Source organism: Rhinolophus ferrumequinum, chromosome 13 (genome assembly GCF_004115265.2).
Source record: "Rhinolophus ferrumequinum isolate MPI-CBG mRhiFer1 chromosome 13, mRhiFer1_v1.p, whole genome shotgun sequence".
Classification (NCBI taxonomy): Eukaryota; Metazoa; Chordata; class Mammalia; order Chiroptera; family Rhinolophidae; genus Rhinolophus; species Rhinolophus ferrumequinum.
Window position 1 is genome coordinate 4,840,580 of NC_046296.1, and position 13,354 is coordinate 4,853,933.

Below are 13,354 nucleotides of genomic sequence, written 5' to 3' on the forward strand. Positions count from 1 at the left end.
GTTAGCAGGCGGAGATAATGAAAGAGACAGTATTTTCATGACATTGGGGTACAGAAAGATTTCTTAAACTAGACACAAAGGCCAAAATAAAAGACTGACAAATTCAGCATTAAAATTATTTCTTTCTGAGGATACCAACGAAAAGTAAAAAAACAAGTCACAGAGTAAGAGAAAATGCTGCAACACTTACCAACCAATAACAGACTGGCATCCTGACTATATAAACCAACAACTCATAAATCTGTACTAAAGACAGACAATGCCAGACCACAATAGGCATTTCACAAAGGAGGAAATTTAAATAAACATGAAATAATGACCAGCCATACTTCAGGCAAGTGCCAACCCAAACAGCAACAATCTATACACCATCAACAATGGGGAAAATTTGAAAGTCTGACAGCAACAAAGAGCCGATGAAGATATGAAATAATGGAAATTCTAAAAATTGGAATAGAAGTGTAACATTCCACTCACTGGACAACAGCGAGGTCTTTTCTAGTAAAACTGGAGCTAAGCACAGGTAGTGACTTGCGCCATTCACTCCTAGGCACACACCTGGAGAAACCTGCGCAACCACCGGGAGACCATTCAAGAACGCCCACAGCAACAGCACTGCTATCAGTAATGAAAACGTTCACCTGGTGCGCCTACACGTTCCAGTATCAGGAGAACAAATGAACCATGACACCGCGACACAAATGAACCACAGCTACATGCAACATGGGTAAATCTTAGAATTATCTGTTGTCGGTGATAAAAAAAAAAGATGAAATTTGTGACGACATGGATGGATCTTGAGAGTATAATGATGCTAAGCGAACTAAGTCAGACAGAAAAAGCAGAGAACCATATGATTTCACTGATATCTGGTATATAAACCAAAAACAACAAAAGAACAAGACAAACAAATGAGAAACAAAACTCATAGACACAGACAATAGTTTAGTGGTTACCAGAGGGTAAGGGGGGGTGGGGGGTGGGAGATGAGGGTAAAGGGGATCAAATATATGGTGATGGAAGGAGAACTGACTCTGGGTGGTGAACACACAATGGGATTTATAGATGATGTAATACAGAATTGTATATCTGAAATCTATGTAACTTTACTAACAATTGTCACCCCAATAAACTTTAATTTAAAAAAAAATTTTTTTGACTGAAAGAAGCCAGATACAAAGGAACAATGAGAATGACGCTATCCATATAAAGTCCACATATATGTTTCGGGGTGCACTCTCAGGTATTAACACTATAAATTTAAAAAAAAGGGGAGCCAGATGGCTCAGTTGAGCGCGTCAGCTCTGGGTTGCTGGTTCGATCCCTGCATGGGATGGTGGGCTGCGCCCCCTGCAACTATGATTGAAAATGGCGACTGGACTTGGAGCTGAGCTGCGCCCTCCACAACTAGATTGAAGGACAACGACTTGGAGCTGATGGGCCCTGGAGAAACACAGTGTACCCCAATATTCCCAAACAAAAAAAGTAAAAAAAAAAAAAAAAAGCAAGGGTATTAGTTACTATCATAAAAATGGAAGCAGGTTAACTTAGAGGGAGGAGCTACGACCAGGAAGAGGTGCACAGAAGGCTGCGGGGAGGTCGGCAATGTTCTGGTTCTTGACCTGAGCGTCTGCTTCCTAATAATTTAACTTCTCTTCTATGTTTTGTGTACTTTTCTATATGAATGTTTTATTTCACAATAAAAAATGTTACTGAAATATTAGCAGTGTAAAACCACAACAATGTGCTTGAATTTTTATGAAATCACACATCGCCATGCTCGGATGGTCCCTCCTGTATGAAGACCGGAAATAAAGGAGGAGTGAGCGGTGTGTGTGTAGTAAGCCAAACAGCTCTCCAAGTGAGGAAGCGCCCTCAGCAGAACCCCCAAACATGGTACAAATCTCCATGTGTCACCGCTTCCCACCTGGCTTACCTTCACTCGTAATTCCTTCATAGGAGGAGGTAACAGGAGGCCTCGGATCTGAGTTACAATGGGCCCTTCTACTCCAGGAACAATAATTGTATCTCCTTCCTTCAAACGTCCATTGATCAGGATTACATCTATAGTCGTGCCCATTCCTGGGAGAGCCTTGACCTAAGAGACATTATTGCAAAGGGGGTGAAATACATGCTACAGTGCACCATGTTGATTAAATCTAAAAGCAGTAAACATCCCCACCCAAGAATTCTCTGTTAAAAATAAAAAGGCAATAAACTGAGGAGCCGGCATTACCTCCATCACCTGTGCTCTCAGCTGTTCACAGTGCGCAAGTCTCTTGCTCAACATGGTCTGGGTCAACTCGACAAGAAGGCAGATCAGACTTCCCATGCCATCACCGGTATGTGCAGAGGTAGGTACCAAGGACACAAAAGTGCGGGGGTCTTTATTTTCATAAAACAAAGCCGCGTTCAACCCCTAAAGACATAAAAAGCAAAATCACCACAAAGGCCAAGCTGTGGAAGGAGACATCCATCCAGGACAGGAACAACGACCAGATCTAGGTGAGCAAATGGCTAACCACTTTGACACTCCTCAAAAACACTCAAGAAAAGATCGGGCATATCCTGGAGGCACTAATTATGTTATAGAAAAATAGTCCTTTTCCAAGTCAACTCGGTTTTTAAAATTTAAACACTCAGACTGCAAAGGCAGAGCTCTGATAGATCAGCTTTCTGATTTACAAAGGAAAATGAATGAGGGAAAAGAATGAAAAACACTAACTGCCACTAATAGGAGAAGAGACCCAATATTAGTGAAAATGTTGACTTTATTACAAAGACCATGTAAATGAAAGAACAAAAGTCTCTGTGATACAGGCTCTTCTTACCTGCTGTGCAAATTCCACTATGATCGCCTTTGCTCTCTCCTCAAACTCATCCTTCGTGTTCTTCTTCTGCTTCTTTAAAGTAGCAGCCACATCAGATTCGGGGCTCTTTTTCCAATCATACAACCTATCAATCTGGGAAAGGTTTTTCATCAGAAGCATTTCTAAAACATTGAGAACACTCAGAAATTTAATTCAGGCTACAGACTCCAGAAAATTCCTACTGTACATTATATATTCATTTATATTCATGTACATTATATATTCATTTGCAAAAGATGAGATCCTGGAGTTATGCTAGGACCACTAACTTGTTGGAATTCCAAACGGTTTGGGATAAATAGTGTATAGGAACAAGGATTAATCAGCAAGTACCATCACCAGGAAAATTATATACTGAAAAATGGAAAATAAATATTCCCTATCTCAGAAAATAGCCCATTTTAATTGTTTTATTGCTCAAATCAGGTTAATCAAATAACCTATTTTCCCTCACTTTTCAAAAGAGTGATAAATGCATATAGAGGAAAATTATTTAATAGTTTTTAAAAATCGTAATCTGTTGGCCTAGTCTAGGGTGATAATATAAAGAAACAGACCAATCTGAATGCTACTAAGAAAAACGGGTAAGTCGAAATAGACTCAGAAATGACAAAGATGATATAATCAACATATGAGGTCCTTAAAATACTTAGAAATATACACAATGACTTTTAAGAAAAAACATAAAACTTGTAGAACTAAAATATATAAATTGAAAATGGAAAATTCACTGCATGAGCTTAACAGCAAATTACATATTGTAAAAGAAAAGATTAGTGACCTTGGAGATATAACAATAAAAATGATCCTAACTGAAGCATATGGAGAAAAAAGAATGAAGGGGAAAACACCTTCTGTCGCTTATGGGACAATATTAAGTAACTCAGGTTCTAAAAGAATACTAGAATTCTATCATACAAAGTAAGAAAGGGGAACAAAGAAATATATGAATAATGACAGAATTTTTCCCCCTTTCTTCCACCTTCCCCCCCCACACATTCCGGTTCAAGCCGTTGTTTCTCATTTTAATTGTGTAGGACACAGCTCCCTGGCCAGGCTGGGATTATGAGCCTTGCGCTCCCCATCCCCATCCCCACCCCACGCCACCCCCAGGCTGAGGCAGAATGATTGAGAATTTTTTAGATCGATTATAAATTCATAAATCTGAGAAAACCAAAGCAGGGTAAACAAAGTATTATATAATCTCATGGACAAAACCATTAAAAAGGTCTTAAAAGCAGCCAAAAAAAAGGATACATACAGCAGACCAAAGAATGACTAGAGATAAAAGCAAGAAAGCAATGATAATGAAAGAAAAAAAACATATTGCATATTGTAAACCTACAATTCCACATTAAATGAAAATATCTAGAAATATTTTGATCTAAATAACTAAAACACAACATCTCTAACTGCTTTTAACAGTGCTGGGCATACCTTTAAATGCTTATGTTAGAAAAAAAAATCTGAAATCAACAATCTAAGCTTCCACCTTAAACTGGAAAAAGAAGAGGAAATGAAAACAAAGTAAAAAGAAGGAAATGATATAATCAACACTGGAAATCAATGACAATAATAGACAGACAACAGAGAGTATCAAAAGTAAAAGCTGGATCTTCAAAAGACACAAATTTCTCTAATGACAAATAAAAATTTAAAAACCTAAATAACCTACATCTACTTAAGATAAGCTGATGTGACTTTACTGGTGAATTCTATCAAACACTTAAAGGAGAAATAATATTTCTATGTAACTCTTTCAGAAAATAGAGGAAGAAATACTTCTCAAGTCATCTTGAGTCCATCATTACTCTGATATCAAAACCAGTCAACAGGCATTACAAGAAACTATATATCAAAATCACTCATGAACACAAAACCATCAAAAAATTAGAAAATCAAATCTAGCAATATGTGAAAAAATACATCATTACCCAGTACAGTTATCATGACCAAGGTTTATTCCAGTAATGCAAGGTTGATTTAACATTTTAAAAAAAATTAATAATAAGCAACAAATGGTGCCAGACCAGTGGACATCCACATACAAAAATCTGAATCTAGACACAGACCTTACACCCTTCACAAAAATTAACTCAGAATGGACCACAGACCTAAATGTAAAACAAAAATGCTAACACTCTGTAATACAGAAAAAAACAGACGACCTTGGCTATGGTGATGACTACTTGGAGGTAACACCAAAGTCAAGTTCCCTGAAAGAAAGAACTGATAAGCTCCAACTTCATTAAATTAGAAACATGAAAAAGATCTATGATAAAGAATAGTATCCAAAACATAAAAAGAACTCTTAAAACTCAACAATAAGAAGCCAATTTAAAAATAAGCCAAAGAGCTTAACAGGCAACTCAGCAAAGATACACAGATGGCAAATGAGAGCATAAAATGAGGTTCCACATCTTGTTACCAGCAAGAAAGCACAAGTTAAAACAATGAGCTGCCACTAAACACTTAGCACAATGGCCAAAACCTTGAACACTGACACCACCAAATGCTGCTGAGGACGTGGTGACACAGGGACTCTCATCCATTGCTGGAGGAAATGCAAAATGGTGCAGCCACGTTGGGAGACAGTTTCTCAAGTTTCTTCACAAAACTAAACACTCTAACCATAGGATCCTGCCATCACACTCCTGGGTATTTATCCAGAGGAGTTGAAAACATATTCACACAAAAACCTGCACCCAGACGTTCATAGCAGCTTTATCCATAGTCGCCAAAACTTGAAAGAACCAAGATGTCCTTCAATGGATGGATGGACAAACTGTGGCGCATGCAGACAATGGCATGCATGTTATTCAGAGCTAAAAAGAAATGAGCTAGCAAGCCACAAAAAGACATGGAGGAACCTTAAATGCGTATTACTAAGTGACAGAAGCCAATCGGAAAAGGCTACATACTGTGTAATTCCAATTATACAACAGTCTGGAAAAGGTAAAAACGAGGGAAACAGTAAGATCAGTGGTTGTCAGGGGATGGGAGGTGGGGGAGGGGTGAACAGGAGGAACACAGGATTTTTAGGGCAGTGAAACTACGCTGTATGACACTATAATAAACTATAGATAAATTTAGAAAAATATGGCCAACACATGGACAATAAAATTATAAAATATTGCCAAGAGAAAGTAAACAAGACCTGAACATGAAGAGATAATCATGTTCATTGATCAGAAGACTCTAATTTGTTAAAATGTCAATTCTCCCAGAGTTTATCTACAGATTAAATATAATCCCAATCAAAATCCCGGAAAGGTTTTGCAGAAACTAAGAAGCTGATTCTACACTTTACATGGAAATTCAGACTCTAAAGTAACTAGAACAATTTTGAGAAACAAAAAGATGAAGAATTTACCCCCACCTGCTTTGAAGACCTAACATATGAAACAACAGTAATGGAGGCGGGGCAGTGGCTGCATTAGGACGGACATGTAGGCCGATGGATATACACACACCCAATGAATTTTCAACAAAGACTCAAAAGCAATTCAATGGGGAAATACAATTTTTTCAACAGAGGGTTTCGAATTGGATGTTCATATGGAAAAAAGTAAACTCTGAACTTTGCCTTATACCATGCACCAGAATTAACTAAAAACATCACAGATCTAAATGTTAGATATCTAGGAACACTAAAGAAAATTTTCACAAACTTGGGGGTAGAAAAAGATTACTTATAAGAACACAAGAATTTCTCATAAATCACATTTCACCAAAATTAGAAATCTCTGCTCTTCAAAACACATCAAGAAAAGTCAAGTCCTTGACTACAAAAATACACACCTACAATATACACAACTGACAAAGGACTTATATCAATATCTAAGGAACTCAAAATTCAACACTAAAACAACAATCTAATTAAAAAACAAGCAAAGAATTTTGATACTTCACAAAAAAGAGGTGGCAAATAAGTACAAAAAAGGTGTCTGATGGCATCAGTCATCACGTAAATGCAAATTAAACCACAACAATTTAGCACTACACTCTTTAATAGAATGGCTACAGGCAGGGCAAGTGTTGGGAAGAACATGCAGAAATGAACTCTCACACATTGTTGGTTAACATGACACAACCTCCTTGGAAAATTTATATGTCATTTTCTCATAAAGTTGAACATAACATATACCATATTCCTAAGTATTATTCAAAGTAAACCAAAACAAATGTCCACACGAGGGCTTATGTACAAATGTTCACAGCTGCTTCATTAATAAGAAACCTAAAGTTGGAGTCAATCCAAATGTCTAACAGGTAAATAAAGTGTGGTATTATTCAGATGATGAAATATTACTCAGCAAAAAGGAACAACCTATGACACATGCAACAACATGAAGAATTCTATAATAACATGAACAGTAAAAACATTACATACTGTATACTTCCTTTAACATAAAATTACAAAACATACGGGATTAGTCTATAGTGACAGAAAGAAGATCAGTTTGTTTGGGGTTGGAGAAGTGGGCAGACTGACTGCAAAAGAACCTGAGGGAACATTCTGGGAATATGGAGGTGGTCTATATTCTGAATGGTGGTGGGTACCTGTGTGTTTATAAATCTGTCAAAATACACTAAACTTAGCACAAGTGCATTCTTACTTGAAGGTTACACTACTTTTATTTAATCACAAAAAATTAAGAAGCATGTTTTCACACTTTAATTTTTCAGAAGGAGAACTTACCTTATTGAGTGCAACAATGAAGGGACATTTTTTCGATTTCAGAAGGTTGATAGATTCAATTGTCTGGGGCTCTAAACCATGCATAATATCAACAACTAAAATGGCAATATCACAAAGAGAGCTTCCTCTGTTTCTCAGATTACTGTTGAAAAGGAAAAAGATGAATAAATAGAAATCTTGAAATTAATAATTTTACTTAAACTTAAAATTTTAATTTCTTTGTAAAACCTAAACAAAAAGAACAAAATGAAGTACATGCATTAAATTCAAGTTTCACTAGCCCTTCACTTGCCAAATGCTTTTCTGACAGACAGTGAATTGACATCACTTGGAATGAGTCAGTTCCAGAAGTTACTGCAATATTTCTGCCAGTTGTACTGACCAAGCTTTTGCACTAAGGAATATGGCCAAGAGGCAACTAGATAAAATTCCACCTGTAATGGACTTAACTGGAGACAGACCACGAATGTATTAGGATTTGCTCTTTCAAAGGAGAAAAGACTTTTCTCTCTTAAAAAAAAAAGTGTCCAAACAAACGACTACTAATCAGGAAGGCACAGGTGAGGGCTGGCAGTTACCACAGATAAAATACTACCCAAAGAGTAAGGACCAGCCACAGCTTCCCACTGGTTTCAAGCAGGCCGCTTGATGACAGCTCACTTTGCTCTTACCTGAAAGATTCATGCCCGGGAGTGTCAATAATCAGCATCCCCGGAATCCGCACGCTCTCTCTATCAAACTAGAAAAGTGGGGAAAAGTGGAGAGCTGAAGGAAGCCGGAACAATGCAAGTTGCTTTACAAAACAATTATTCTGCCTCGAAAACTTGAAACTCTCACCACTTCCTTTTCTAAATGAATGAACTGTTTTGAAAACAGTGAGTCAACCGGAAAAGCACAGGTTAATATTTTCATTCATACAAAAAGGAGTTGTGCAGGAAAAAAACAGACATAAGAAAATATTCCATTTGTTAAGTTCATAAAACTATGGTGTAGTCTAAATGTGAGCAGAGTTATCAGTAACAATGACAGAGCAGTCACTCAGAGTGATTATCTGAGAGATTATCTAGAAAAAGCAAGAAGACATTCTCAAAATCTGGAAAATTTCTCTGGTCCAATTTTAAAACCATTCTAAACTCTGAAAAATACCCCAACCTAAAATGTTAAAGAATAAATTCATATTCTGTTTTATTCAAATCACATCATAAACACTTGATTTTCTGGATAAAAGTACATAAATGAATGGAAACATTAGAACAGACCTGATACAAACATTCTCTTTTAAGCTCCGGAGTAGCACTGACCATCAATTCTCTGTCACACACACACAAAATTATTTTTACTTTGCTTATCTATACTTTCTGACAATCATCAAAAGATTTCTTTCAAAATCTTATCTCCTCATCTAGGTCAAAGTGATTCAAATGTAAAATATTTCCAATTTGCATTCTGGTGATCCTAAACCAACATTCACTGAGCACCATAATTATTTCCACTCCAGTGTCTAGAATACAAACACAACTGTCAGATAAAGATTATCCGGAGAACTTTAATACATGCCTAAAAAAAATCATGCTCTTTAATCTTTAAGTTCTAAATTAACACCAAACTTCAAGTTCTGGCAACTAGTAAAATAAGCTGTTATACATTCCCCAATGACAAAGAAATACCAGGTAAAATGCAACCAAAATAAACTTCAAATTACAAATCTGAAAAACTATAATTAAAGAAAACTGTCCTAAAATAAAGATTTTAGACTACATACTAAAATAGAAGACCACATAACTGGAAAACTGACCCAAAATAACCAACACCAAGATGAAAAAAAGACCACATTACATATTAAAAGGATGAAAACCAGCCTGTGATCAAACCTGAAAGGCCACACTTTATGTGAGAAACTGGAGTAATTTAAGATACTGAAGGAAAGAAAATGGGAATCAAGGATTCTATATGTAGCCAACTGACTTTCCAGGATGAAGGCCACAAAGTGACTCTCCAATATTCAAAAAACTCAATGAATATTATTCCCATTATTCCTTAGGAATCTACCAGAAAACGAGCTTCATAAAACACAAGCAAACAAACAGGGAGAGACAAGGTCATTGACCCTTTCTGTGTATAGAAGACGAAGTAAGGGTCGCATGTGATAATACATGCTACATGTGTCACTTATGCATTGCTTCTCAGTTCTAATTTACCACTGTCACCTCCTCTGTGACAATGGAACTGGGGAATTATTTACAAGGCCCAATTCCAGGTCTGGAGCATGTTATGTAAAGGATGAGCCTGGAACATCTTGCTGTACCAGACACCAAGCAAAGACCAATAAGTCCACCGGAATTATATCAAAAAGACTCAGAAGCCAACCACCTGGCAAAGATGGGACAATCTCAGCATAATATAACTGAGATGGATTAAAACACAGTAAGTATGAAGAAAAACACAAAAACCCACAGTAAATGTTGAAATCCAAGAGTTTGTAATAATATAAAACCAAACGAAAGTGGACACTATTATAAAAGCTGGCAAATAAAGGTAAAGGATCAGCTATTTTGCCTTTCTTACACATACTGTCACTGAGTAACGAAACAGAAGATTGGGTAGTTTCTCTAGAGAAGTAATCTGACCAATTTCTCTAGAGAAGTAATCCAATAAAATAAAGATGGATATGGGACTGGAATATCAACATTTTGCAACCCCTAACACATTAAAAGGTAGAGATTACTTTAAAAGTCACTCTGGGTAGAAGAAGAGGGTTTTGATTAGAACAGAGAGGGCTTCTGAGGGGATTGGCAACGTTTTATCTCCTCACCTGTGTGACACAAAGGGTGTTTGCATTAATCCTAATGATTCATTAAGCGGTGCACTGATCTGATGTTATTTTTCTTTCAAGTGTTCAACTTAACATAAATAAATGGAGTATCCCCAAAACAGAGCAAATAAGAGAGACAAAAAATATATATAATCAATCTGATAGAAGAAAAAACGAATGGGGAGGGAACCCAATTTTGAACCATGAAGATCTATGGCAAAAATGTTAAAACACGGAGGGGAATGACATACTCTAACTTTACAATAACGATTGCCTCTTGGAGCAAGAGGGGAGGAAATGGAATGTGAGGGATCCTACATCTAATGTTTTATGTCTTTAAAAAAAGATTGGAAGCAAATAGGGCAAAATTGCATAAATGTAAATTATGAATGGTAAGCACATGGGTCTGTTATATTATTCTGTTCTTTTTTTCTATGTTTCAAATACCTTATATTTTCATTTTTGTTAGAGGTTAAAACACATGAAACACAGTATACTTACATTTTTAATCATCTTAGTCTGTTCATTAATAGCTTCCAGGGGGACATTGGTGGCCCCAATTTGCTGCGTGATACCACCTGCTTCACCATCCTGTACATGCGTGTGACGGAGCTGGGATAAGACAGCACATTCAGGTTTGTATTTCAAAATGCAAAACGAAGCAAAAGCAGTAAGTAGTAACTTTATTGTAAACAGAATCTCCTAAGCATGCTATGGTTTCTATTAGCTTTTTATGAGGTATCATTCATTTATTGAAAGTTGTATCAATACAAAACAGTATTTTCTTACTTTATCCAGAATTTTTGTCTTCCCTGTGTCCACATGTCCAAGTACACAAATAACAGGGGCTCTTAGCTTTTCCGTATTTACATTTTTACTATGTTCAAGTCGCCGTTTCTAGGAAGAAAAAAAAAGAACTCTCAAAATTCATTATTTTACACCCTATCATTATTTTCCTTTAAATTATTTTGCCTTGTCAAGAAAATGCCACACCTTCATCTAAGTTCTTTGCTGCTACAACTACATGTGATTACATTTCAGAATGTGAGCCTCACAATCTAATTCCCATCACAGTACCTTTGCACAAGGAGAAACCTGGTTCAAGGAGATTTCAGAACAGCACTGATAATATGAATAAGAATGGTGTGAAGTGTGGGCTCACACTTCTGAACACTTCTGCACATGGCTAATTTAATGGAATATAATGAAAAGAAAAGGAATTGATCTTTCTGTCATCCTTACTATACAGTACAATCTCTAACTTAAGTGGGGGTTATATAAAAATGGGTATACTCCTGCATTCAAACAATTTCATTAGAACTTCAGTTGTAAAACATTTTAAAGCAATTTATTTCAAAACTTTATCCAGTGTACAAACACTATAAAGCCTTTCAATTAGGAGCGAGTTTACTCAGGCCTCAGCCTAAGACATCCAAGGGCCCGTCCCACCTTCCTATGCTACCACTAAGGGGGAGAAAGCTTGTCCTTGAGCCACAATGTTTCTCTGTAGCATTGACCCCAAACACTTCAGCTTTCTGAGAACCAAACAAAAACACATGCCAGCAATTCTTCTTTCATATGAAAACCTTTTAAGCACAACAAAGCTGGCATTCAAATGAGATAAAACCTTCACCCAAATTCTGAAGTAATGTCATTTACAGCACTAATTTCCATCTAAAAACCTTCTAAGAACTCTTTACTTTCATTTCTACCACTAGACACTGGATCTTTCTGTAAAAACAGGAATGCAAAACGTTCTGGAATATCAAAGTAAGACGCGAGTATTTATTACTACTAGCAAAGACTAATAAAACAAAGACTAGTATGTACAACTCAAATACAAACATCGTGACCTTCGAATTTTATATGGTTGAAAATTACCTTCTTGCCCATACTTAGTAAAGTGTCAAAATTTTCTGGAAGGCAATGTAGTATAGACTAAAACTGAGAAATTCTATCTCCTAAGTATTTGTCCTGAAGCAACAACACAACAAGTACACAAAGATGCACCCATAAAAGTGTGTGTTCTCTACAGTGTTGTTTATAATAGTGAAAATTAGTAAGCACTGCATCTTTTTTTTCACCCCCTTTTCCACCTTCCCCTCTCCCCCCACATTCCGGTTCAAGCCATTGTTTCTCAGCCTAGTTGTGTAGGACACAGCTCTCTGGTCCATGCTGGGATGATGAGCCTTGTGCTCCCCCGGCTGAGGCAGTCGGTTGCCAGTCATCCGCTCACAGCCGCTCTCGCTGGCTGCCGGTCACACAGCAGCCAGCCCACGGCAGCTCACGCCAACCCACACCAACCTCCGGCTGCTCACGGCAGCCCAGCTCCGGGGAGAGCTGTTGTTCACAATCTTAGGGGTAGAGGGTGCAGCTCACTGGCTCATGTGAGAATTGAAAAGACGACCTCGGCGTTAGGAGCATGGCACTCCAACCACCTGAGCCACCGGGCCGGCCCCACTTGATCTTCTTTAGTGGAAGATTTCTCAATGAGTGTTTCCTAAACCTAAGGCTGACGATCGATACCTATCTGGTTGCACAGAATCATGGAGGTAGAGACCCCAATCCACAATGAAGATACTTGCTCAGAAGTCTGGGCTTTGGGAACCATGAAGTTTGTTATGGACTGAAATGCATCTCTCCCAAATTCATACAATGAAGTCCTAACGCCCCAGTGTAACTGTATTTGGAAAGAGAGCCTTAAAGGAGGTAATTAAGGTCAAATGAGGTCATGAGGGTAGGACCCTAATCTGATATAACTGGTATTCTTATAAGAGAAGGAGAAATCAAAAATCTCTCTCTCTCTCTCAGCACACACAGGGGAAAGGCCATGGGAGGACCCAGTGAGACAGCAGCTGTCTGCAAGCCAGGAAGAGAGCCCTCACCCGAAAACAACCCTGCTAGCCCTTTAATTTTGGACTTCTAGACTCAAAAACTGTCAGAAAATAAATGCCTGTCATTTAAGCCACC

At 37.4% G+C, this 13,354-nt stretch overlaps 1 protein-coding gene across 1 annotated transcript in view; it reads right to left on the reverse strand.

Annotated features, from left to right (window-relative positions):
* Window positions 1-13,354, reverse strand: part of EIF5B (eukaryotic translation initiation factor 5B) — a 63,528-nt gene that overhangs the window by 6,563 nt on the left and 43,611 nt on the right. Inside the window, exons 11-17 of the mRNA XM_033124964.1 lie at window positions 11,174-11,281; window positions 10,886-10,996; window positions 8,244-8,311; window positions 7,573-7,714; window positions 2,832-2,963; window positions 2,237-2,419; window positions 1,937-2,098 (exon numbers count right to left, since the gene is read on the reverse strand). Coding sequence (XP_032980855.1) covers window positions 1,937-2,098; window positions 2,237-2,419; window positions 2,832-2,963; window positions 7,573-7,714; window positions 8,244-8,311; window positions 10,886-10,996; window positions 11,174-11,281 — 906 coding nt within the window. The remainder of the gene's footprint in view (window positions 1-1,936; window positions 2,099-2,236; window positions 2,420-2,831; window positions 2,964-7,572; window positions 7,715-8,243; window positions 8,312-10,885; window positions 10,997-11,173; window positions 11,282-13,354) is intronic.